At 50.5% G+C, this 27,157-nt stretch overlaps 2 protein-coding genes and 1 non-coding gene across 7 annotated transcripts in view; 2 read left to right on the forward strand and 1 right to left on the reverse strand.

Annotated features, from left to right (window-relative positions):
* On the forward strand, positions 1 to 9,682 carry LOC140201098 (uncharacterized). 3 transcript variants are annotated; one of them, XM_072264696.1, is made up of 3 exons: positions 43 to 74; positions 1,547 to 1,662; positions 6,984 to 9,682. In XM_072264696.1, exon 3 carries the CDS (start codon positions 7,001 to 7,003, stop codon positions 9,173 to 9,175), a length of 2,175 nt encoding a protein of 724 aa, XP_072120797.1. In that variant the 5' UTR covers positions 43 to 74; positions 1,547 to 1,662; positions 6,984 to 7,000; the 3' UTR covers positions 9,176 to 9,682. The 3 variants fall into 3 exon arrangements, with proteins under 3 accessions (XP_072120796.1, XP_072120797.1, XP_072120798.1); XM_072264697.1 differs by having other exon boundaries at positions 58 to 74; positions 1,588 to 1,662; XM_072264695.1 differs by lacking the exon at positions 1,547 to 1,662 and having other exon boundaries at positions 1 to 74.
* The window catches only part of LOC140201099 (E3 ubiquitin-protein ligase TRIM65-like), a 42,922-nt gene continuing 25,308 nt past the window's right edge, over positions 9,544 to 27,157 (reverse strand). Inside the window, exons 6-8 of one of the 3 annotated variants that reach the window (XR_011886774.1) lie at positions 24,595 to 24,687; positions 15,317 to 18,730; positions 9,544 to 11,993 (exon numbers count right to left, since the gene is read on the reverse strand). Coding sequence is in view for 2 of the 3 variants with exons in the window: in XM_072264698.1 (XP_072120799.1) it covers positions 18,195 to 18,730; positions 24,595 to 24,687 (629 nt within the window). In the remaining variant the exon portion in view is untranslated. Of the gene's footprint in view, positions 18,731 to 24,594; positions 24,688 to 27,157 lie in introns of all 3 variants that reach the window. The other 2 variants (XM_072264698.1, XM_072264699.1) reach the window with 2 other exon arrangements.
* LOC140202365 (5S ribosomal RNA) lies at positions 19,149 to 19,267 on the forward strand. The gene has a single exon (XR_011887083.1). It is a non-coding gene; the product is annotated as a 5S ribosomal RNA (ribosomal RNA).

Below are 27,157 nucleotides of genomic sequence, written 5' to 3' on the forward strand. Positions count from 1 at the left end.
TGGTCTTATTCCGCGCTGTCCCGCCCCAGACTCGGAGCCCGAGGTGGGGTCGGACTGTCGGTGTGGGTGAGCAGGTGAGTGGGTAAAGGGTGCGAGGACAAGGGGACACGGGAGGGGCGAGTGGAGGAAGGTGGGGCGGGAAGAGATGGGGGAGGAAGAAGAAGCGGGGAGGAGGGAAGAGGGAAGGGGAGGGGGTGAAGGGAGGAGGGGAGGGAGTGAAGGGAGGAGGGGAGGGGGAAGGAGGGATTAAGGGAGGGGGAGGAGGGGTGAAGGGGGAAGACTGGTGAGGGGGAGGAGGTGAGGGGAGGGTTGGGGAGGAGGTGAAGGGAGGGGGAGGGAGGGAGGGGGGTGGAGGGGAAGACTGGTGAGGGGGAAGGGGAGGGGTGAGGGGAAGGAGGGGAGGGGAGGGGTTGAGGGAGGAGAGGGACGGGGGGTGGGGGGAAGGGGAGGGGTGGGAGTGAGGGGGAAGGGAGGGGTGGGAGTGAGGGGAAAGGGAGGGGTGGGGTGAGGGGAGGGAAGGGGAGAGGGGAGGGGAAGTGGAGAGGAGAAGGGAGGGGAAGGACTGAGGGGGAAGGGGTGAGGGGAAGGGGGAAGGACTGAGGGGGAAGGGGTGAGGGGAAGGGGAAGGGGGAAAGCGGTGAGGAGTGAGGAAGGGGTGAGGGGGAGGGGGAAGGGGTGAGAGGGTGAGGGTGGAGGGGAGGGGAAGGTTTGAGGGGAGGGGAGAAGGTGAGGGGGAAGGGGACGAGAGGGGAGTGGAGGGAGGGAGGGGAGGGGAGAGGTGGGGAGAGGGGAGGGAAAGGAGAGAGTGGTGAGGGGGGCGAGGGGGAGGAAGAAAGGGGAAGAGGGGGAGAGGGGAGGAGAGAGTGAGGGTGGGGGCAAAGGGGAGGAAGAAAGGGGAAGAGGGAGTGGAGGGGGAGGGGGAGAAGGGAGAGGAGGGAGGGGAGGAGAAAGTGGTGAGGGTGGGGGGGTGAGGGGGAGAAGAAAGGGAAGGGGAGAAGTGGTAGGGAGGAGAGGAGGGGGAGGGGATGGAGGAGGGGGAGGGGAGAGGGAGCGAGGCGATGGGAGGAACGGAAGAGAGGGGAGAGGAGAGAGTGGTGAGGGGAGGAAGAATGGAGGAGGGAGGGGGAAGAGGGGAGGGAGAGGGAGAAGTGGGAGGGAGAGGGGGAGTGGGTGGAAGGGGAGAGGTGGGAGGAGCGGAGAAGGATGGAGGGAAAGGAGGGAGGAGAAGGGCAGGAGGGATGGAGGGTAGGGGAGGAGAGGGGAAGGGGAGAGTTGGGAGGGGGAAGGGAAGAAGGGGGAAGGAAGGAAGGAGGGGAGAAGGCAGGAGGAAGAGAGGGGGACGGTGGAGGGATGGGAGGGGGAAGGTGGGAGGAGAGAAGGGGAAATAATGGGTAGGGGTAAGGAGAGGGGAGAGTGGGTAGAGGGGGGGAGGAGATGGGGAGGAGGAGAAGGGAGAGGGGTAGGGGAAGGATGGAGGGGAGGGGTGGCAGAGGGAGGGAGGAATCAGTCATTTGATAAAATGGGTTGTTTAAATGGTTTCTTCAAGGGAAAATCGGGCCTGACAAATCATGTTGGAATTCTTTAAAGGAAATAACTACCGGGACAGACAAAGGAGAATTGGTTGATGTCGTGTACTTGGATTTTCAAAAGGCCTTTGACAAGGTGCCACACATTAGGCTATTTAATAAGCTACGAGCCCACGGTATTACAGGAAGGATTCCAACATGGAGAAAGCAATGGCTGATTGGCAGCAGGCAGAGAGTGGGGAAAAACTGAGCCTTTTCTGGTTGGCTGCTGGTGACTCGTGGTGTCCAACAGGGGTCTGTGTTGGGACCCCTTCTTTTACGTTATATGTTAATGATTTGGAAGATGGAATAGATGGCTTTGTTGCTAAGTTTGCAGATGATATGTAGGTAGGTGGAGGGGCAGGTACTTTTGAGGAAGTAGAGAGGCTACTGAAGGACCTCGACAGATTAGGAGAATGGGCCAAGAAATGGCAGTTGGAATACAGTGCTGGGAAGTGTATGGTCATGTGCTTTGGTGGAAGAAATTAAAGGTTTGACTGTTGTCTAAATGGAGAGAAAATACAAAAAAACTGGGACACAGAGACTGCGGAGTTCTTGTGCAGGATTCCCTAAAGTTTAATTTGCAAGTTGAGTTTGTGGTGAGGAAGGCAAATGCAATGTCGCATTCATTTGAAGAGGACTAGAATATAAAAGCAAGGATGTAATGTTGAGACTTTAAACACTGGTGAGGCCTCACCCGGAGTATTGTGAGCAGTTTTGGGCCCCTTATCTTCCAAAGGATGTGCTAAGACTGGAGAGGGTTCAAAGGAGGTTCACGAAAATGATTCCAGGACTGAATGGATTGTCATACGAAGAGTGTTTGATGGCTCTGGCCCTGTATTCACTAGAATTCAGAAGAATGAGGGGAGACCTATTTGAAACCTGTTGAATGGTGAAAGGCCTTGATAGAGTGGATGTGGAGAGGATGTTTCCTATGGTGGGAGAGTCTAAGACCAGAGGACACAGCCTCAGAATAGAGGGGCATTCTTTTATAACAGAGATGAGGAGGAATCAGCCATGATCACAGTGAATGGTGGTGCTGGCTCGAAGGGCCGAATGGCCTACTCCTGCACCTATTGCCCTATTGAATTTCCTTAGCCAGAGAGTGGTGAATCTGTGGAATTCGTTGCCACGGGCAGCTGTGGAGGTCAAATATTTATGTATATTTAAGGCAGAAGTTGATAGATTTATGATTAGTCAGGGCATGAAGGGATACGGGGAGAAGGCAGGAGATAGGGACGTGAATGGTCGAAAAATGGAGGGTTGTGTGGGAGGGAGGGGTTAGATTGATCTTAGTGTAAGTTAAAAGGTCAGCACAACATTGTGGGCTGAAGGGCCTGTACTGTTCTACGTTGTGTTTTTTATGTGAGTAATTGGATCAGCAAATTTGTGAATGACACCAGGTTTGGGGTGTAGTGGACAGCAAGGAAGACTATCAAAGCTTCCAGCACCATCTGGACCGGCTGAGAAATGGCAAATGGAATTTATTGTAGACAAGTATGAGGTGTTGTGCTTCAGTAGGACCAACCAGGGTAGATAGATAGACAGACATACTTTATTGATCCTGAGGGTTTCGTTACAGCCGCAGCAGCCAAGAATAGAGCATAAATATAGCAATACAAAAACCACAAACAATCAAACAACAAAATGCAAACTATGCCAGATGGAAATAAGTCCAGGACCAGCCTATTGGCTCAGGGTGTCTGACCCTCCACAGGAGGAGCTGCAAAGTTTGATGGCCACAGGCAGGAACGTGACGCCCAGTGTTGTATCTCGGTGGAGTATGGCCGGAGTCCATACACAGGTCTCACACAGTGAATGGTAGGGCACTGAACAGTATGATAGAACAAAGGGAACTGGGAATACAGGTCCATAATTCATTGAAAGTGGTGTCACAGATAGATAGGTCATGAAGAAAGCTTTTGGCACATTGGCCTTCATAAATCAAAGTACTGAGTGCAGGAGATGTTGAAGTTGTGCAAGATGTTGGTGAGGCCTAATTTGGAGTATTGTGTGCAGTTGTGTGTCACAAACCTACAGGAAAGATGTAAATAAGGTTAAAAGAGTACAGAGAAAGATTATATTGCCACGACTTGAGGGCCTGAGTTACAGGGAAAGGTTCAGTGCGTAAAAACTTTATTTCCTTGAATGAGGGGAGATTTGATCGAGTATACAAAATGATGAGGGGTATAGGCAGGGTAAATACAAGCGCAGGCATATGAGAGACAGCAGGTGCGGGGATTATGGGCCAAAAGGCCTGTACCGTGCTGTAAAGTTCTGTGTTCCGTGTCGTACCTTACAAAGTGCTCAGCAGGTTCTCCAGTTCAGGTTGATAGTGGTTGATAGGTCCTTGATTAATCGGGGTGTCAGAGGGAGAAGGCAGGAGAACGGGGTTGAGGGGGATAATAAATCAGCCATGATGGAATGGTGGAGCACACTCAATGGGCCGAAGTCACACACACCCAACACAAACGCTGTCTCGCAGATATGTACAAGCAGCAAACGCACGCATGCACACAGCTCTCCCAGACGGTGTGTGATGTTGGACATCCTCAGGCCCACTTCCCCTTGGTGGCGAGGCTGTGGGAAGTGAGAGAGAGAGCTGTGGTTGCGTGCTGTTCCTCGACGGTGGAACCTTGTCAGCTCTGGGACTGGGAGCTGGAGACTGGAAAGCAGTCCATGCCCGCAGTGGGAGAGCTGGTGAAGCCATATCTGTGAGACACCATCGCTCAGGAAAGTGTCCGAGTACAGCCAGCCTACCCCTCTCTCTGTTACCTCTCCTCCTCCACTCCACCCTCACATCCCAGCCTTCCCCTCTCCCTGCTCTGTCTCACTCTACACCCTCCACATCCACTCCTATATCAACTTCCCCCAGTCTCTGCCCCTTCTATTTTCCCCACACACTCCACCGTCCCAGGATGGGTAACCAGCTCCCGTTCACTGTGCTGGCCCATTCCAGCACAGCGCCTCATCCCACATCCCAGCACAATCATGATGGGAAGTCCTCAGACTCTCTCCTCCCATCAGCTCGGATTGAGGAGAGAAATCTTGTAACTGTTTGCCCTTAGCTGCCAGGTGTTAGAGAAAGCCCAAGGGTCTTGGCCTGAAACCTCCACTCCCATGCCCCTCCACAGAAGCCCTCTCCCTTCTGGTTGCCCTATTACAGGAAAGCTGTGGGGGCTTAGGTTTACTGGATGCAGGGCGGGGGGGGGGGATACTTGCAGGTAACATGGAGCTTGGTGGAGCTGTGGATAGTGTAGAACGTTGTCGTAGGTTACAACTGGAGATTGAGAGGATACAGAATTGGGCTGAGAAGTGGCAGATGGAGTTCAACATGGGGACATGTGAAGTAGTTTACTGTGGAAGGTTGAATTTGATGGCAGAACGCAGGATTAATGGAAGGATTCTGAACAGTGTGAAGGAAACAGAGAGATCTTGGGGTTCACGTCCATAGGTCTCTCAAAGTTGCTGCGCAAGTTGATACAAAGATTGGTGGTGCCACGTTAAAGTGATGTTAATACAAGCGGGTGTAATTGTAAGGAGACTGGAGGAAAGTATAGAAAGGATGGCAGAGGTAGGTTTTTTTTACACAGAGTGGTGGGTATGTGGGACACACGGGCAGGGGTGGTGGTAGATACAGCTACATTAGAGGCATTAAAGAGACTCTTAGATGGCAAACGAATGTAAAATAACATGGGGGACTACGTGGGAGGGATCTTACAACAGGTTCAACACCTGCACAGCATTGTGGACCGAAGGACTGTACTGTTCTGTGCTGGCTGCATGGGTTACAACAAAGGTTGCCCAGGCTTGGGTTGTTTTCTCTAGAGTGTTGGAGGCTGAGGGAGATGTGATAGAGGCTTATAAGATTATATGAGGAATATGAAGAGTAGTCAGACAGTATCTTTCTTCCAGGGTTGATATAACAGAGGGCATGCACCTCAGGCCCAGAGACCTACGAAAAGTGTTTGATGTTGGCCCTTTCACTGGTGGGATCATTCTACTGAATATCCTCTGGACTCCCTCCAATGCCAGCACATCCTTTCTTAGATAAGGGGCACAAAACTGTTCACAGTGCCTTACAAAGCCACAGAATTACATCTTTGCTTTTGTATTCTAGTACTCTCAAACTGAATGTTAATATTGCATTTGCCTTTCATAAGACTGACTCAAGCTGTGAATTAACCTTTAGGGAATCCGGCACGAGGACTCCCAAGTCCCCTTGTGTGTCGGTTTTTTTGAATTTTAGAAACATAGAAAACCTACAGCACAATACAGGCCCTTCGGCCCACAAAGTTGTGCGGAACATGTCCCTACCTAAGAAATTACTAGCTTACCCATAGCCCTCTATTTTTCTAAGCTCCATGTACCTATCCAAAAGTCTCTTAAAAGACCCTATCGTATCCGCCTCCACCACCGTTGCCAGCAGCCCATTTCACGCACTCGCCACTCCCTGAGTGAAAAAACTTCCCTCTGACATTTCCTCTGTACCTACTCCCCAGCACCTTAAACCTGTGTCCTCTTGTGGCAAACATTTCAGCCCTGGGAAAAGGAGAAAAATTTTCTCTCCATTTAGAAAATAGTCTACACTTCCATTTCTTCTACCAAAGTGCCTGATTAAGCACTTTCTGACACTGTATTCCATCTGCCCATTCTCCTAAATTAAGAACTTCTGCAGATCCCTGCTTCCTCGACACCACCTGCCCCTCCTTTTAATACTTTATTTCTGTTTTTGCATGTTTTTTAATCTCTTCAATATACATAATTGATTTACTTGTTTGTTTATTATTATTATTATTTTCTCTGCTAGATTATGTATTGCATTGAACTGCTGCTAAGTTAACAAATTTCACGTCACATGCCAGTGATAATAAACCTGATTCTGATTCTGGCCTGTCTTCATTCCATCGCAAACTTGGCTGCAAAACCATCTATTCCTTCATCCAAATAATTGCCCAACAACATGAAAAGGTTCTGTAATAAAACACAGTCAGCATAAGTCACTGGCAGCCAAGCGGACTCTGCCTCTTTGCCCGCTGTCAGTCAGCCAGCACGCTACCCATGCTAGTACCTTTGCTGTCGTGCCACGGGCTCTTGTTAAACAGCCTCAAATCCCTCCTCATCTCTGTTCTAACTGGACGTCCCTCTGTTCTGAGGCTGTGCCCTCTGCTCCTAGACACCCCCACCATAGGAAACGTGCTCTCCACGTCCACTCTATCTAGGCCTTTCAATATATGTTCAGTTCTTTGTGCCTGTGTGAGTGTCTGTGTCACTGCCACTGTCGGGTTTGTATGTACACACACTGAGCTGTCCCCACCCTACACCTCCTGCTTGTGTGAGCGCCCTCTGCTGGGGCTGTGTTTTGATTGGTAGATGATGCTGTCATGCACTGACCCGTGTCACCCCATTGGTTGACAGGTGGCCGGAACGATCCCATGGCTGCGTCGGCGTCGGCAGAGGGCGGAGTGCTCGCCCCCATCCAGGGCGCCTTCCTGCGGCATAGCCGGGCGGAGGAGGTGCGCAGAGACAGCCAGCTCCTGATGCAGCCCTACGCCAACTGGGAGGAGTTCCTGGTGCCTGCGCCCACTGCCATCTCCATCCTGGGCGAACTGATCGCGCTGTCCTCGGCCGGTGACTTCCCACTCAACCGGCACAACACGGAACACCACTACCAGCACCTCCGCTACCCGGAGTCCTTCCGTGCCTGCCTGGCGCAGCTCAGCAACCAGGGCTGGAAGACCTTCAACCTGGCCCACAAGAACATGGACCAGATTCGGCTGCATTCCCAGAGCGTGCCCGAGCACACGCGGGCCGCACTGCACACCCTTCTGCGGGGAGATGGGGCCGCGCTGGCCCGTCTCCTTCCCCGGCAGCTGGGCAGCATCCGCGCTGTGGCGTGCGAGTGCCAGACGCTGGCTCAGGAGGTAGAGGGAGCCTTCCTGTCTGTCACTGACCTCATCCACGAGCTCCTGGAGGCCTGCACCAGTGCCCGGGGGGCGTACGAGGCAGAGGTGGAGGAGGCGAGACGGGTGCTGGAAGCGGCGCAGCGGCGGAAGGTGACGATGGAGGGGGAGAGGAGGCGGGCAGAAGAATACTTCACCCGAATGACCCGGGAGGTGGAAGAGGCTCAGTACAGTTACCGCAGTGCGGTCGATCGGGCGCCCAGCGAGTGGGGGGTCCTGGGGATGATGGCGGTGGAGAATTCCATCAGTGTGGTCAGCAACCTGGTGTCGGGCTTCCTGTCCACGGTGACTGCCGACCCTGTCAGCCTCTCCACCACTGTGGTCGAGTCTCTGGCCAACGTGGGCAACGCCATTGCAGAGAAGGTGCGGAATAAGGAGGGCAGGGCACCGCAACCCCCGCCGCAGCCCCAACACCCCGTTAGTAGCCGCCTGCTCTCCACTTCCACCGAGCTGATGGTGGCCTCCATGAAGCTGCGGGATCTCCTGTCCCCCGAGGCCGAGTTGTGTGCCGACTCCCTGCGGGAGTCCGGCACGGGCCAGACATCCCGTCGCATCTTCCAGAGTGTGGAGGCCGAACTGTCCCGGGAGGAAATGGAAGAGGACGGAGAGGAGGAAGATGGGCCCAGGCAGGCTGCCCTCGCCCTTTGCCACCGGGGCATGGGGGTCTGTCAGCAGCTGGAGGAGCTGCGGGGGAGCCCAAGCCCCAGTGAGGAGCAGCTGGCCAGAGCATCGGCCGCCATCGGCCACCTCTACAACAAGGCGCTGAAGTTCAGCGCGGGCTGCCTGGCCGCCGGGTCGCCGGTGCTCACCCCCAGCGCGCCCAACCTGTCAAAGTTGGCGCAGTCCGCTGATCCCGAGGACAAGAGCATGGTGCAGGCGCTAGTGACCCAGGCACGGCTTAGGGTGGAGAACGCCCGGACACAGCTGGAGACTACCCGCCGCGAGTACGAGAGGAGCTTCGAGGGTCTGAAGCAGAGCAACCGGGAGCTGGACGAAGTGGTGGAGCGGATGAGGCGCTGTCAGGTGGCCGAGGTGGATTTTGGCACCACGCTGAAGATGCTGGCCCAGGGCCTGGAGGCCTTGTCCAGGGTGAGGGAGCAGTGGACCAAGATGATCCGCTTCTTCGAGATGGTCTCCAACTTGATCCAGGTGTGCCTGGGCAAGTCGCTGCAGATGTTTGCCGCCCAGAGTGAGGACGTGCAGGAGCTGCAAAACTATAGCCAACAGCAGCTCGTCCGAGACCTGGTCTACGCACAGGCCTTCCAGGCATCCAACATCTCCTGCCTGGTGCACATGATCTCCAGCACCTACGTGGATGTGTCGGGCTGCTTTCTGATGGAGCGGGTCACTCGGCTGGGCCGCCTCATCACGCTGGACCCAGAGGATCCGCGGTTCGCGTCTGAGCGCCAGCTGCTGCAGCAGGGCTGCGACGACGCCCGCAGGATGATCATGGAGCGCGTGCTGAGCAGCCGGCAGGAGTTCGAGCAGCGGGTGCAGCAGCGCGTCGAGGCCATCGAGAAGGGCCTGAGGTCCGCGCTGCCCCCCGCCTCGCCTCAGGAGCAACAGGCCATCGAGAGCTCCCTCATGCAGCCCGCCCACTCCATCTTCCAGGAGATCTCCCAGGAGGAGGAGGAGCAGTGGGCCTGAGGGTCAGCAAAGGGAGGGAGAGGCCTTGGGAGAGCATCTTGAGACACAGTGAGGGACATGGGGGTGTGCTTTAGAGGGGAGTGCCTGGTCTGGGACAGATGTGACCCCCCCCCCCTCAGTTTGGGTGGGAATGCTCAGCCAGAACTGGAATTTTATTTCATTTTAACTTAAAGATTTTGTGCAGAGTAGGCTCTTCCAGTCCTTCGAGCCATGTCACCCAGCATCCCGACAATCCCGATTCAACTCAAACCTAATCACGGGACAATTTACAATAACCTACTGTTGTGTTAACCATTATGCTGCGTTGTGCCTGTCTCCCTCTTTCCCAGCCCAATGGTCGACTTGTGGGACTTGGTGGACGCTCTGTGAAAGGGGTTATCACTTGGGCTTCTGAATCAGATTCATTATCACTGACATATTTTGTGGAAGTTGCTCAGTGGCAACAGTACAGTGCGATACCTGAAAAAGTACTATGTTATAAAATCAATAAATACTGCAATTACCTTATGGTCTTGTTTTGTGTCTTATGGTCTTATATTTAACACAGATAGGTTTGTGATTAGTCAGGTTACGGGAGAAAGGAGGAGAATTGGGTTGAGAGGAATGATGAATCAGTCATGATGGAATAGCACAGCAGACTCGATGGGTCAAATGGCCTAATTCTGCAGCTTATGTATTTTTTTGCTTCAATCAGTTAAGTATTTAGAACCAGTGCCTTAGGACACAGCCTCAGAATAGAACCGAGATGAGGAGGAATTTCTGTAGCCAGAGAGTAGTGAATCTTTGAATTCGCTGACAGACATCTGTCGAGGCCAAGTTATTGAGTATACTTAAAGTGAGGTTGATAGGTTCTTGATTAATCCGAGCATTAATACTCCAAGTGTTGTCTCACGAGGGCCTTATAGAGCGTCAACATCACATCCCTGCTCCTATACTCTGTTCCTCTAGAAATGAATGCTAACATTGCATTCGCCTTCTTCACCACCGACTCAACCTGGAGGTTAACCTTAAGGGTATCTTGTACGAATGGTGGAGCAGACTTGATGGGCTAAATGGCCTAATTCTTCTGTTACAGTACTGTACAAAAGTCTTAGGCACACATATACACAGCTAGGGTGCCTCAGCCTTTTGCACAGGACTGTATTTGTCAACGTGGACTGGGGAGCCAGCTTCTAAATCTGCTGGGACAAAGGATGTTAGGAATGGTGAGGGTGGAGCAATGCTGGAGGGGTGTAGGACGGGTGGCAGAGAAGGAATGTCTAGGGAGGGGGGGTGTCCCGGTTGCAGGCCTCGATGAACTCTAACATTTTTCAGGCAAGATTTCCCTTTACAGAAACCATGTTGAATTTGACTTATTTATCCTTAGTCTCTAAGTACCCTGGAACTTCATCCTTAGCTGTGGAGGCCAGGTTGTTGGGTGTATTCAAGGCAGAGCTTGATAGGTTCTTAGTTGGAAATGGTGTCAAAGGTTACAGAGAGAAGGCTGGGGAGTGGGGCTGAGGAGGAGAGAAAAAGGATCAGCCATGATTGTACGGCCGAGCAGACTCAATGGACCAAATAGTCTAATTCTTATGGTCTTAAGAATAAACTCCCGCACTTTCCCAACCACTGATGTTAGGCTATCTGGCCTATAATTTCCTTTCTTTTGCCTTCCTCCCTTCTTAAAGAGTGGAGAGACATTTGCAATCTTCCAGCCCTCTGGAACCATGTCAGAATCAAGTGATTCTTGAAAGATCATGACCAATACATCCGTTATCACTTCAGCAACCTCTCTCAGGACTCTGGGATGTAGTCCATCTGGCCCAGGTGACTTATCCACCTCAAGGCCTTTGAGTTTGTCTAGCACTCCTGCTCCCTGACACTCACGGACCTCTGGCACACTACTAGTGTCTTCCACAGTGAGAACTGATGCAAAGTACCCATTCAGTTCATCTGCTGTTTCTTAGTCCTCCATTACAACCTCACCAGCATCTTTTTCCAGTGGTCCAATATCCTCTGTTTTACTCTTTAGAAACTTGAAACGCTTTTAGTGTCCTGCTTTATAGTATTGGGTAGTTTGCCCTCATATTTCATCTTTCCCTTATAATGTTTTAGTTGCCATTTGTTGAATTTTAAAAGTCCCCAACCATCCAACTTCCCACTCACTTTTGCTACCTTATATGACCTTTCCTTGGCTTTTATGCAGTCCTTAACTTCTCTTCTCAGCCACAGTGGCCGACCCCTGCCATTTAGATTACGAGAACACTCAGTCCTCTTTTACTGTCATTTAGAAATGCATACATGCAGTAAGAAATGTTTCTCCGGAGTGATATCACAGAAAACAGGACAGACCAAAGACTAACACTGACAGAACCACATAATTATAACATATAGTTACAGCATGCAAAACAATACCATAATTTGATGAAGAACAGACCATGGGCACAGTAAAAAAAAAGTCTCAATTCCTGAGTCGATCAACTCCCGAGTCCCCGATAGCAGGTGGCAAAAGGGAGAAACTCCCTGCCATAAACCTCCAGGCACCGTCAACTTGCGGATACCTTGGAAGCAGCCGACACGGAGTCCATCCATCCGAAAACTCCGAGCTTCCGACCAGCCTCTCCGATACCGCCTCCCGAGCGCCATCCTCTGCCAAGTGCCTTCGACCTCTCCCCGGCCACTGAAACACGCAAAGCCGAAGATTTTGAGGCTTTCAGCTCCGGAGATTCCGGTTACCACACAGTCGCAGCGGCAGCGAAGCCAGCATTTCAGAAATTTTCCAGATGTTCCTCCGTGCTCTCACGTCTGTCTCCATCAAATCAGGATTGAGCACGGTCCCCTACTTGACAGATAACAGATATCATCACCGAAGTGGACATACCTATCCTGCACCTTGTGAACTATTCCCAGAAACGTCAGCCATCTCTGCTCTGCCATCATCTCCACCAGTATCCTCCTCCAATCCACCCGAGCAAGCTCCTCTCTCATGCCTCTGTAATTCCCTTTATTCCATTGTGATACTGGTGCATATGACTTATGCTTCTCCCTCTTAAACTGAAGTATCAATTCAATCATATTATGATCAACACCTCCTAAGGATTCCTTTACATTCAGCTCCCTAATAAGATCTGGGTTATTACACAACACCCAATCTAAGACAGCCTTTCTCCAAGTAGGCTCAAGCACAAGCTGCTCTAAAAAGCCATCCCATAGGCATTCAATAAGTCCCCTCTCTTGCAACCTGACACTAACCTGATTTTCTCAATTACCTTGCGTATTGAAGTCCCCCATTACAATTGTGACATTACTCTTACTAGATGCCCTTTCCAGCTCCCTTTGCAATCTCGACCCCACATCTTGGATACTATTTGGAGACCTATATATATGATTCCCATCATGTTTCTTTCACCCTTGCGGTTTCTTAACTCCAGCCACAAAGATTCAACATTCTCTGACCCTATGTCACCTCTTTCTAAAGATGTAATTCCATCTCTTACCAACAGAACCACGCCCTGCCTATGCCTTCATGCCTGTCCTTTTGATATAAAGTATATCCTTTGATGTTAAGCTCCCAACTATGGCCTTTCAGCTACGACTCAGTGATGCCCACATCATACCAATTTCTAATTATGCCATGAGTTCCTCCATCTTATTCCAAACGTGACACACATTTAAATACAGCACCTTCAGTCTTGCAGTATTCGCCCTTTTGAATTGAATTTCTGTAGTACAATTTAACTCTTTGCTCTGTCTGCATTTGTACACAATTATTAGCTTGTCCTTCCTTACATTCATGTTACACCCATCATCTAATAGTAAACTGCTGACTCATCCTCAGCTCTGTCAAACTGTTTCCCATCCATTACCATATTCATTTAAACCACTCTCAATAGCTCTCGTAAACTTGCCCACAAGAATATTGGTCCCCCTCAGATTCAAGTGCAACCTGTCCCAGGAAAGGTCCCAAATATCCAGATATCTGTATCCCTGCCCCCTGCTCCAATTCTTCTGATACACATTTATCTGCCACCTCATTCTATTCCTAGCCTCACTGTTGCATGTCACAGGCAGCAATCTCAGGATGACTACCTCTGAGGTCCTGCTTCTCAGCTTCCTTCCCAACTCACTGTATTCTTTTCTGTTCAGGACCTTCTCCGTTTTTCCACTGATGTCATTGGTACTAATATGTACTGCGACTTCTGGCTGCTCACCCTCCCTTTTCAGGCTGTTGTCGATGCATTCAGAAACATCAGACCATAAGACGTAGGGCAGAATTAGGCCATTCAGCCCACCCAGTCTGCTCTACCATTCCATCATGGTTGATCCTGAGTCCCACTCACCTGCCTTCTCACCACATCCTCTGATGCCCTGACCAATCAGGAATCTATCAACTTCCGCCTTAAATATACCTACGGACTTGGCCTCCACCGCAGTCTGTGGCACAGTATAGCACAGATTTACTACTCTCTGGCTAAAAAAAATTCCTTCCCTCTGTTCTAAAGGGTCTCCCCTCAATTTTGAGGCTGTGCCCTCTAGTCCTGGATACCCCCACCAGAGGAAACATCCTCTCCACATCCACCCTATCTAGTCCTTTCAACATTCAGCAGGTTTCAAAGAGATCCCCGTGCATTCTTTTAAATTCCAGTGACTACAGGCCCAAAGCTGCCGAACACTCGTCATTAGGTAACCCTTTCATTCCCAGAATCATCCTTGTGAACCTCCTCTGGACTCCCTCCAATGACAACACCTCTTTTCTGAGATATGGGGCCCAAAATTGTTGACAATACTCCAGGCATGGCCTGACTAGTGTCTTATAAAGGCTCAGCATCATCTCCTTGTTTTTAATCTTCTATTCCCCTTGAAATAAATGCCAATATTGAATTTGCCTTCTTTATCACACCTTCTGCACCTCTGATGTTTGAACCTTCTCCCCTTTTAGATAACAGTCCACACTCTTTTCCCTTTTACCAAAATGCATTATCATACATTTCCCAACACTGTATGCTATCTGCCACTTTTTTGCCCATTCTTCTAATTTGTCTAAGTCCTGCTGCAAACACATTGCTTCCTCAGCATTACCTAACCCTCCACCTATCTTCGTATCATCCACAAACTTTGCCACAAAGCCATCAATTCCATTATCCGAATTATTGATAAACAATGTGAAAAGTAAGCAGGCCTAAAACTGACCCCTGAGGAACACCACTAGTCACAGGCAGCCAACACGAAGAGGCCCTTTTATTCCCACTTGATACCTCCTGCCTGTCAGCCATTCTGCTATCCATGCCAGTATCTTTCCTGTAACACCACAGGATTTTAACCTGTTAGCAGCCTTATGTGTGGCACCTTATCAAACGCCTTCTGAAAATCCAAGTAAATGATATCTTGCAACCTTCCAGTCCTCCAGGACCATGCCAGAATCAAGCGATTCTTGAAAGATCATGACCAGTGTATCCGTTATTTCTTCAGCAACCTCTCTCAGGACTCTGGGATGTCGTCCATCTGGTCCAGGTGACTTATCCATCTTAAGAGCTTGCCCAGCACTTTTTCCTTTGTAATAGCAATGGCACTCACTCCAGCTCCCTGACAATATGGACCCTGGTACTTGGAAGGCAAACTACCACCCGTGTGTCCTTTTCACACCCTCAGAATCGCCTGTCTGACCCCCTATAGAGTCCCCTGTTACTGCTGCCATCCTCTTCAAATCCCTTCCCTTCTGAACCACAGGGCCAGACTCAGTGCCAGAGGCACAGTCACAGTCGCTTCCCCCCAGGTAGGTTGTATCCCCCAGCAGTACAGTACTCAAAATGGAGTAATTATTGCTGAGGGGTGCTCTTCGCTATCTGACATTCCCCCTTCCCTCTCCTGACAGTCACCCATTTATCTGTCCCCTGCAGCCTTGGGGTGACTCCCTCCCTGTAGCTCCTATCACTGCTTCACTTTCCCAAACAAGCGGAAGGTCATCGAGCTGCAGCTCCAGTCCCCTAACGCAGTCTGAAGGGAGCTGTATCTCCATGCACCTGGTGCAGATGTGGCCATCAGGGAGGCTGGCAATCTGGAAATCCCTCATCTGATACCCAGAACAGAATACTGGCTCTGCAGACATACCTCCTACTTTCCTGAGAGTTAAAGAAGAAAAAAAGAAATAAGAAATGAACTTACCTTGCCTCTGTCTGTTCCTGCCGAAGCCCTGTTGAGCCAAAGCCTTTCTACTCTGATTCAGCCTGCTCCGACAACCACCACTCTGCTGTGGTACCTCTCTTTATTATAGAGACTGGGTTTTTAAAACTTTCCCGGACACGTGTATGAATGTTTCTCTCCATAACCTTTGATGTTCTGATTCATCAAGAACCTATCAACATCCGCTTTAGATATGCCCATTGACTTGGCCTCCACTACTGTCTGTGGCAATGAATTCCACAGATTCACCACCCTCTGCATAGAAAAAATTCTTCCTCACCTCTGTTCTAAATGGACATCCCCCGTGCCTCCCCGGTGGTCACATCTGCATCAGGTGCAGCACAGGAAACATCCTCTGCAAATCCACTGTCGAGGCCTTTCAACATTCGATAGGTTTCAATGAGATTCCCTCCCATTCTTCTAAACTCCAGTGAGTACAGGCTTAGAGCCATCAAACACACCTCATACAGTAACCCCTTCATTCCCGTGATCATTCTCATGGAAACCCTGCTGGTTTCCTCAGCTGCGTAAGTCTAGCGAAGACACCCTCCGGCCTTGCCAAACTCATGAGATTGAGGTGCTCTCCCATCCCAATCCCCAGTTTGTGTGCATGCCGTGTAATCTGCTACCGTTACAAATCAGCGCCACAAAATGACAGACAGTACCCTGCAGATGATTAAAGGAATATTTATGAACCTGAAGGGTTAGAAAACAAAAAGAAAAAGGGCCCATTCTAATTAAACAGTCAGATGTGCACAAGTTAGAGCTCATCTGGAACTTCTCTGTCACTCACGCACTGGGCCCTCGATCAGCGTGAACGCCCTCACCACCTTCCAAACATCACTCACAATCCATTTTGAATAAACGGGTCTCCCACCAGGTCATATCCTACAATCTGTTCTCTCCAGTGTCTTCTCTCTTCATCTCCCGCCGAACAATAATGCGGTGGCCTACAGGGAAGAAGTCATCTCTCTGACACAGTGGTGTCAAGAAAACAGCCTCTCCCTCAGTATCGCTAAACAAAGGAGCTGGTTGTGGATTACAGGAGGAATGGAGACAGGCTAACCCCTATTGACATTAATAGATCTGGGGTTGAGAGGGTAAACAGCTTTAAGTTCCTCAGCATCCACATCACCGAGGACCTCACATGGTCTGTACACACCAGCTGTGTGGTGAAAAAGACACAACACCGCCTCTTTCACCTCAGACAGTTGAAATAGTTTAGTATGGACACCCAAATCCTACAGGGGCACAACTGAGAGCATCGTGACTGGCTGCATCACTGCCTGGTATGGGAACTGTACTTCCCTTAATCGCAGGACTCTGCAGAGAGTGGTGTGGACAGCCCAGCGCATCTGTCGTTGTGAACTTCCCACTATTCAGAACATTTACAAGGACAGGTGTGAAAAAAGGGCCCGAAGGATCATTGGGGACCTGAGTCATCCCAGCTACAGTCTATTCCAGCTGCTACCATCTGGGAAACGGTACCGCAGCATAAAAGCCAGGCCCAACAGGCTCTGGGACAGCTTCTTCCACCAGGCCATCAGACTGATTAACTCACGCTGACTTGAGTGTATTTCTGTGTTACATTGACCGTTCTATCTATTATAAATTACTATGATTGCACATTTAGATGGAGACGAGGAGTAAAAATCTTTATGTTATGTGTGTGAAGGATCTGAGAAATAAAGTCAATTCATTCATTCAAAGCCCCAAGACCAATCTCAGTGACTCACCAAAAAAACCTCCCCTCAGTTCTGCCACCCTAATTGGATGGCACTCATTCCTCATCTTCAAAAACCCGAACAGGCTGAAAGCAGAACAGACTGCTCTTGCAGAGCTGCTAACTGAAATACCTCCAGCATAACAGTGAAGATGTGAACCAGGGCATTACACTATTAATGGGTCATGTCAGGCTCCGGGGGTCCAAACCTGCAGCCAGACATGGGTTTTATTCTGCTAATTCTGTGCCTGGTTACAGAGTGGTTTAACAACTCCACCCCCCCCACCCCGAGTCTCCCTTCAATGAACCTCGTGACCCCACCTTTCACCGCTCTGCCTCCCTGCTCCAAGTCTGCCTAGCACCCAGCTAGGAGTGACCGTGGGACTGCGTTACCTCCACAACCACAGGGCTGTGAGGCACGAGGATAGGAGAGGGGAGCAGGGTAAAGGGGAGGAATGGGTAGGGGATGTGGGAGGGGAGATAATAACCAGCACTTGGAGACATTAACAGACGAAGAGGGTGGTGCGTTAACAGACAAAGAGGGTGGTGTGTTAACAGCCCGGGAGTGGACATGCAGACCCCTTGAACCCTCACCTACCATTTTTTTCTGACCATTTCACCTATAGCACTGGTTATCAGGCCTTCAATCTCCACCAAGTCACCTGCAGCCTATTTAAACCCAGCTCTCATCCACAGTTCTTGTTCACCCACTGAACCAGCTGGCCACAACCAGTTGCTCCAAGCCGTCAGTTACCCTGTTGCCTCTGGTGTTCCGTATCTGTCCCATTGTGGCTTGCTGTTTTGCAGTGTATTATTGAAGTGACCACTCACTGCTAAATCATGTCTGCTGCTCTATGTTTGAGTCAAGTCTCCTGTACAGTTCCTGTCATTCATGCCCTGATCCGATCCTGATTCCTGATCCCTCTGACTGCCTGAAAACACCGACTCCTCCAGCTTTGACTATTCCTGTGTCCCTGTTCCCTGATGTTTGCCTTTCTTTCACCATCCCAGACATCTGACCCACCAACATTTCCCAACCTCTGCTCACTGACTGCGTGCCAGCCCCTGGATGCCACACCAACCTTGTTCACCGACCTCTGACCTCTATCACGAACACCCTGCCTCAACCCCCAGGGTTCAATTTCGGGGAAGGATGCGGACAGTGGTGCCCCTGTGTATGTAGAAGGCAGGGATTAGGGGCGGGGGAGCAGTGAGGGCGAAGGAGTGCAGGTGGGTGAGCGAGCAGTTATGGCCGATGCTGTACAGGGCGAGGGACTGCCGAGGCAGATCGAGGAACAGGCCGATGTTGGGGGACGCCAGGTGGACTTTGGGTCCCGGCTGATTCTGGTGCAAGGGGGTGGCCGTGTCCTGCAACAGCTCCAGGCCCCACGACAAGGGGTTGCGGCCCAGCAGGCAGGCAGTGCCACGGCCCCGGCGGGGCAGCAAGGGGTGTGCCACTCCCACCACTACCAGAGTCCCGCTCCATGCCACTTCCCAGTAGTGGCACTCCCCCAGCGCCGGCAGACCCAGCACCTGCGGCACGCGCTCGAAGCGTTGCTCGTTTGCCCCGTACGGCTGAGTCTCTGGCCACAGGTTTTTGGCCACCAGACCCTCCTCTGAGATCCACAGATAGTCCGAGGCCGTGCTCCGATCAAAGGTCACTGCTGTCCAGTCTGGGGAGAAAGAGGGAGAAGATGGAGTTCAAGTTTATTGATATTCCACCACACACGTGTATACGGCTAAACGAAACGATGTTCCTCTCGATCAAGGTGCACAACACAGTAGAGATAACTCACACACAACACGGATTACCACACATAGTTCAGCAAATTACAAAATATAATCACTCAGCAGACCTCAGCACAGAAACAGGCCCTTTGGCCCATCTAGTCTGTACCGAACTATTCACGAGGAATTCTGCAGATGCTGGAATTTCAAGCAACACACATCAAAGTTGCTGGTGAACGCAGCAGGCCAGGCAGCATCTCTAGGAAGAGGTGCAGTCGACGTTTTGGGCCGAGACCCTTCGTCAGGACTAACTGAAGGAAGAGTGAGTAGAGATTTGAAAGTGGGAGGGGGAGGGGAGATCCTGTCTACGGCCATACTAGCTTGAAAACGCCCGATCTCGTCTGATCTCGGAAGCTGAGTAGGCTCAGGCCTGGTTAGTACTTGGATGGGAGACCGCCTGGGAATACCAGGTGCCGTAGGGATTTTGCTCCTCTGCCCAACTGCCCCACCAGGAGGTTCTGTCTCTCCCGATGTGGCCTTCTATATATTGGCGAGACCCGACGCAGACTGGGAGATTGTTTTGCTGAACACCTACGCTCTGTCCACCAGAGAAAGCAGGATCTCCCAGTGGCCACACATTTTAATTCCACGTCCCATTCCCATTCTGATATGTCTATCCACGGCCTCCTCTACTGTAAAGATGAAGCCACACTCAGGTTGGAGGAACAACACCTTATATTCTGTCTGGGTAGCCTCCAACCTGATGGCATGAACATCGACTTCTCTAACTTCCGCTAAGGCCCCACCTCCCCCTCGTACCCCATCTGTTACTTATTTTTATGCACACATTCTTTCTCTCACTCTCCTTTTTCTCCCTCTGAATATACCTCTTGCCCATCCTCTGGGTCCCCCCCCCCCGTCTTTCTTCCCAGACCTCCTGTCCCATGATCCTCTCGTATCCCCTTTTGCCAATCACCTGTCCAGCTGTTGGCTCCATCCCTCCCCCTCCTGTCTTCTCCTATCATTTTGGATCTCCCCCTCCCCCTCCCACTTTCAAATCCCTTACTAGCTCTTCCTTCAGTTAGTCCTGACGAAGGGTCTCGGCCTGAAACGTCGACTGCACCTCTTCCTACAGATGCTGCCTGGCCTGCTGCGTTCACCAGCAACTTTGATGTGTGTTGCTTGTACCGAACTATTATTCTGCCAAGTCCCATTGACCTGCACCCAGATCACAGCCTTCCATATCCCGACCATCCATGTACTTATCCAAACTTCTCTTCAGTGTTGTTATCCTCCCCGCACCCACTGATTGTGTAATTCCACACTCTCACCACCCTCTGAGTGAAGACATTTCACCCCTAACCCATAACCTCCAGTTGTAGTCCCACCCAACCTCAGTGGAAAAAAAACCTGTTTGCATTTACCCTGTCGGCCCCCCTCATAACCTAGCTATCAAATCTCCCCTCACTCTCCTCTGCTCCAGACTTATTCAATCTTTCTGTGCTCACACTGACCTCCCCCACCCCCATAAGGTAAAAAGCAAGCACAACAGCACTTCAAACATGATGAGACATGGGTCAGTGAGGGACAACAACCGTGATCCTCACAGGGTCAGTCCAGGAGAAGAATGTCAGGACGGACACAGGGAGGGAGGGCGAGGCAGCGATGGACGCAGGGAGGGAGGGAGGGTTTAGTTGGTACGATGTGAGAAGGGGAGGGATGGTTCAATAGTACAAATGTGAGAAGGGGAAGGGAAGGAGGAAGGGTTCAGCTGGTAGGAATGTGCGAAACGGAGGGAAGGGGGGGTTCAATAGTACGAAGATGAGGAGAGGGGAGGTCGTCACACATGAATCCTGACGAAGATCCTGATGAAGGGTCTCACCCAAAATGTCAACACCTTCTACATTTAAGACCATAAGACAAAGGAGCAGAAGTAGGCCATTCGGCCCATCGAGTCTGCTCCGCCATTTTATCATGAGCTGATCTATTTTATCCTGTTTAGTCCCACTGCCCCGCCTTCTCACCATAACCTTTGATGCCCTGGCTACTCAGATACCTACCAATCTCTGCCTTAAATACACCCAATGACTTGGCCTCCACTGCCATCCGTGGCAACAAATTCCATAGATTCACCACCCAATGACTAAAAAAATTTCTTCGCATTTCTGTTCTGAAAGGGCGCCCTTCAATCCTGAAGTCATGCCCTCTCGTACTAGACTCCCCCATCATGGGAAACAACTTTGCCACATCCACTCTGTCCATGCCTTTTAACATTCGAAATGTTTCTATGAGGTCTCCCCTCATTCTTCTAAATGCCAAGGAATACAGTCCAAGAGCGGACAAACGTTCCTCATATGTTAACCCTCTCATTCCCGGAATCATTCTAGTGAATCTTCTCTGTACCCTTTCCAACGTCAGCACATCCTTTCTTAAATAAGGAGACCAAAACTGCCCACAGTACTCTAAGTGAGGTCTCACCAGCGCCTTATAGAGCCTCAACATCACATCCCTGCTCCTATTCTATTCCATAGAAGCTGCTTATTCTGCCGAGATGCAACACAGAGCTTCATAGGAAGTCATTCCTGCCTGTGGCCATCAAACTTTACAACTCCTCCCCTGAGCCAATAGGCTGGACCTGGACTTATTTCCTGGTATAATTTACATATTACTATTTAATTATTTATGGTTTTATATTGCTATATTTATACTCTATTCTTGGTTGGGGCAACTGTAACGAAAATCAATTTTGTTCGGGATCAATAAAGTATGACTATGACTATGCCCTAGTTTCTCCAGCATTTTGTGTGTGTTGCTCAAGATTTCTAACATCTGCAGAATGTCTTGTGTTTAAAAAGCTGTTGGAACCCTGGCATATTCCTCAGCCCCCACCTGCCTCATCGCAGCCTGCGATACGCACAGGCCCTGGGCATCACCTACCCGTACACCCACAACCACGTCAAATAGCTTTTCCGTGATAATCCTCACCCACCATCCTTTGCCACAGGGAATACAGGTGAGAAGTATTCATTTCAGAGTTACACATGTCCTCTGGCTGAACACGGATTGCCTCTTTGTTCACTAATGGCTCCCCTCTCGCTCTAGAAACCCGCAGTCCTCAATAAAATTTATACATGATCATTGACTCTGTTATGGATACAGGGTTTATTAAGCATGCCCACAGGAAGGCGAATCTCAGGGCTGTATATGGTGAAATAAAAGTACTTTGATAATAAATTTACTCTCAACTTTGATAACCCCTTCATCTTTTCTGCCCTCATTTGTAGGAAGTTCCTCCACATCGAATATTGAAAGGCCTAGAATGTGGAGAGGATGTTTCCTATAGTGGGGGATTCTGGAACCAGAGGGACGTCCCTTTAGAACAGAGACGGAGAAATTACTTTAGTCAGAGAGTGGTAAATCTGTGGAATTTGTTGCCATGAGCAGCTGTGGAAGCCAAGTCATGGTGTGTATTTAAGGCAGCAATAGATAGGTTCTGGATTAGCCAGGGCATCAAGGAGTACAGGGAGAAGGCAGGGCAGTGGGGATGACTGGAAGAATTGGATCAGCCTATGATTGAATGGCGCAACACCTGATGGGCCGAATGGCCTACTTCTGCTCCTATATCTTATGGCTGAATGGTCTCATTCTGTTCCTCTGTCTTATGGTCTTATGATATATCTTGTGCTCCTGAATGACTCATTCCCTTAACACTTTCACTGTCATCCCCTGGCTTTCATACACATGCTGTCCCCACCACTGACACGTTGGAACATGTTGGCCCTGAACTCTCATCATTGCATCTCACCTCCTGTCAGCTACACACCCACCTCCCGACCCATACACTCTTTTTAAATCTTTTTATTGAATTACTACACAAAAGGTAAACCATATAGGCACTAATACACTGTTAGAATATATTACAGGAAATATTAATACAGAAAAAAATTAATACAAACAGTGCAATTTAAACATAAAATAACAAGGTAATATAATAGTATACTGATTTTTATATATATCAATAAGAGAGAAAGAAACCCAAAAAAACCCCAAAAAACCCACCGTGCAACTAAACTAAAAAGCAAAGCAAAGCAATGGGCTAACTAGGTATCAAGTAGAGTTAAACAACTTAAAACAATCACGTCCTCAAACCCGACCTCCATTAAAAACAGTTAAAAGCAAGAAGGGAATGTAAATATGGACCGAGAGAAAAAAAATTACATTAAATGAAAATGTTGAATAAAAGATCTCCAGGTCTGTTCGAATTTAACTGAAGAATCATAAAGATTACTTCTAATTTTCTCCAAATTTAAGCATAATATTGTCTGGGAAAACCAAAAGAACGTAGTTGGAGCATTAGTCTCTTTCCAATGTTGTAAAATACATACACTCTTGCCGGGTCCTGTGTTGGAAACGCCTCCCCTCAATTCAGCACCATCATCCAGAATGAACCTTCCTGAAGGGAGGCTGCCTTCTCCCACTGACACTTTCCCAGATTCCCTCCCTCTGGTCAGGAACCCCAACTACGAACAGAGCTGGACTTCGCACATCCACATGCACGTCATTGTACAGATGTGCAGTAGAGAGCATCCTAACAAACCGCATCGGACTGGAAAGCTCTACAACAGGCAGTTAAAACTGTGCAACACATCACCGGCAACAGCCTACCCACCATCAAGAACATGACCTGCATACAGAAGGTGCCAGAAAAGGGCCAGTAACATCGTGAAGGATGTCGGAGGTGGAGGCCCGGAGTTTAAAGTGCCGTGATTTGTGAGACCTGGATCGATACCAGAGGTTGACCTGTGATTTGTGAGACCTGGATCGATACCAGAGGTTGACCTGTGATTTCTGAGACCTGGATCGATACCAGAGGTTGAGGCCGAAGTTTGAAGCCCTTGGGCTGGCATGTCCATAAATTGTAGGCTGGATGTCTGGGAGTCTGAGAGTCATTAGGGAGATTTAAGAGATTCTTCAATAAGCACATGGATGAAAGAAAAATAGAGGGCTATGTAGGAGGGAAGGGTTAAATTAATCTTAGAATAGGTTAAAAGGTAAACAAAACATTGTGGGTTGAAGATCGGGTGCTGTGTTGTGCCATTCTATGTAACTTTGTTGCAAGCGATGTCGACACCAGAATGCGCGTTGACACCCGTGAGCTGCCCCAGCAGACTTCTTACGTTGTATTGGTTGTTAACGCAAATGATGACTTTCACTGCAGGCATCAATGTATATGTGATAAAGAAATCTAAATCTGAATATGAACAGGAGAGTTAACATCCCCAGACAACTGCAGACTGATTACCTGCACATCACTGTCATTGTCTGATATACCAGCTCCTCTCCCCTTTCTGAACATTGAGTGACCTGCAGAACATCCTCAGCTTGTGACTGCCTCGTTCGTTCCTGGTCTCCACCTGCCCAGTCTGTCAAAATGCAGGACACCCCCAGCTCTGACACCACCTCGTTCATTTCTGGTCTAATGAGACCATTCTGGCAATATGCAGAACATCCCCAGCTCTGTCACCATCTCGTTCGTTCCTGGTCTCCACCAGAGCAGTCTGTCGATATGCAGAACACCCCCAGCTCTGACACCACACCCTTTTTGCTTCTGATCTCAACGTGGCTGGCCCCATGCATGGGATATTCAGGGACCCTCTCTCTTAACACCATAATGAGAAAGCTCTTGGTCAATGCCCTTCCCTGCTCCTTTCCCTCCTTTGCTGAAGCTTCCACTCCCTGGACTGTGATGGCCCACCCAGCCCACCAGGCCTCTGTTCCGGAGAGAGGTCCTGCCCGCTCCACTACTCACACTTCAACAGCTGCTGCCTGTTCACGGCTCCCGTGTCAGCCCAGTCTTCTGCCATGGCTCCTGGCACTGGAGGCACTGGTGACCGCAGGAGGTCTGGGGAAAGTTCAGGCCAGAATCAAGGTCAGACCAGGGAAGGGCTGTAATGAGGGAGGGGCAATACTGAGCACAAAGTGATACCAAGGGAGCGGTGGTACTGAGGGCAGGTACCGAGAGAGGCTCACACTGTGGGAGCTCTCTTTCCTGAAGTTGAATATTTGCTGTAAAATTGCTGAAGAACGGTTTTGGAGATTGCCAGAGCACTTTGGGTGTGTGGAACATCTCCTTGGTAGTAGACTGAAACAGTTTCCTTGCCTGGAAGGATTTGTTTCGGTGAAGTTTTTCGGTCCGTGTCTCTTGGCGCTGAGTTCGAGTCTGATTTTGCCGGGAGCGGGGATGGATTTATCAGTTTGTAACAGTGGAAAACCCCTCCCGTTCAGAGTGCCTAGCCAAGGGCGACTGGGTGAAGAGCACTTTGGACTTTGGAGTAGTGGACCAGCCAGAAGGAAGCTTTCACCTGTTCGTGACTTCTGAGGTTTCTTTTAACACTGCACAGACCTCCTTGCCTATCCACTCCTTCTCCCTCCCGTCCCGTCCAGTCTCATCTCCAGACTGTTTCTTTTTGACTGTTTGCTGGTGTTCCACTGGGTGTAGACTGTAACTTTCCAGCGGCAGTGGTTGAACTCTTCAATTGGAACTGCACCATGGCTTGGTGTGGCTCAAAGCTGGCTCAGCCAAGTCCCACACGCTGGCTGCTGGCTCAGGAGTTGCCACGCCCGAAGAGGACCACCCGTTCAAATGACTGACTTTAATGTACCCTGCCTACTTCAGTCCGTAGGAATGCCACCATAAAGGCCGTGGCGGACACTGTTGGAGGCCACCAGGGCTTTGTTGCGGTAGCGGCTTTGAATGGGAAAACTCTCTTTTATTTGAAGTCACCGCGGGGTGTGTATTTGGCCCTGAGCTGGGAGTTAGAGGTGGGAAGAGTTTAATGTAGGTGGAGCCTGTGTTGGCCCCAGTGCAGATGACAAAACTCTCTGATGTCTACCCCCATATCCCTGACAAAGCCCTATTCCCCTATCTGCGCTCCAACGGCGAGGTGCGTTTAAAGATAACCCCGACCCGGTGCAGGGCACCTCCGCGGAGTCATTAGCACCTATTCTCATTTCAGCGCAGTCTGCTTATGCAGCTCAAGCGGAGTGGGGATGCCAAGGGGCAACCAGGTATACTTTGAGGGGCATTATTATACCATTTCTTGGGCACGGGCCGCGCAAGGTGCCAAGTCTGTAAGGAGTTTGGGCATTTTCAGAAGAATTACACAATCTATCAGGCTGCCAACTCTGCCTTGCAGGCAGAGGATGATACCGCTGTGCCTCCCCCCACTGACTGTCCCTCCTCCCTGCTCCTCCGGCTATGGAAGTCGTAGTTGGACGTGGGGCGGGTGACGGGGAAGGGTAGGCTCAGGTGGCGGACAGGAAGGTGAAACAGAAGAAAAAGCATTTGAACGCTTCTCCCCCAGAAAAGGAGCACGTAGTTGCAGTTGAATCAAGCCCAGATGGTCCCGTGGCTCCTGAAATTCAGCGAGAGCCTGGGCGAGTCGGGGCGGGGGGGGGGGGGTGTGCCGGAGGCTGAGGATGTTTCTGTGATAGAGGTCAGCGTACCTGTGGCCCTAAATGGCGGAGGGATGTATCCCCCAAGAATGAGGATCAGGAACCACGAGGAGAAAGAGGATTCACCCCCGGTGAAGGCCATAACTGTGGATTATGTTCCCTCAGCGCTGCAGGATAGCCCTGTTGTACCGGGGTCCTCTGCTAGGGAGACATCTCCCGACAACGCGGCCTCCGGGCTGGTGAGCAGTGCCACTGTGAATGGGCTGCTGGAGAGTAGGACTTGCCTTTGGACAAGACTCTCCACTTGGAGCACGCATCCCCTGGGGAGGGGCAAAGCCCTACAGAGCAGGGTCGCCTGTGGGTACAGGGTCGTCAGTGGGACTGGTCTCCAGATTTGTTGCCTCAATTGAGGCCAAGTGCCCCACGTGAGGAGCTTCTAGTCCACGAGGGGAACTGAAGCAATCCTGGATCGCCATCCCACACAGCTGGACAGAGGAGTATGTCCCAAGGGGTGAGGAGGTTAGCACTCCCCTGGTGCTGTTTCCTGGGAGGCTGACAAGGGTCTGGTGATGGGTATGAGAGGTTTAGGGTGTGAGTGAGTGGTGTGGGGCTGGTTTGTAGGGTTGGGGGTGTGAGTGAGTGGTGTGGGGGTGGTTTGAGGGGTTTAGGGTGTGAGTGAGTGGTGTGGGGCTGGTTTGTAGGGTTGGGGGTGTGAGTGAGTGGTGTGGGGGTGGTTTGAGGGGTTTGGGGGGTGAGTGTGTGGTGTTCGGGCAGTTTGACGGGTTTGGGTGTGAGTCAGTGTTGTGTAGGTGGATTGAGTGATTTGTGGGGTGAGTGAGTGACATGGGGGTGGTTTGAGGGGTTTGGGATGTGAGTGAGTGGTGTGGGGCTGGTTTGTGGGGTTGGGGTTGGGGGTC

Source organism: Mobula birostris, chromosome 8 (genome assembly GCF_030028105.1).
Source record: "Mobula birostris isolate sMobBir1 chromosome 8, sMobBir1.hap1, whole genome shotgun sequence".
NCBI classification, from domain to species: Eukaryota; Metazoa; Chordata; class Chondrichthyes; order Myliobatiformes; family Myliobatidae; genus Mobula; species Mobula birostris.

Excerpts from the sequence above, each read along its gene's own strand:
- LOC140201098 (XM_072264695.1), top strand. The coding sequence starts at position 7,001 with ATGGCTGCGTCGGCGTCGGCAGAGGGCGGAGTGCTCGCCCCCATCCAG.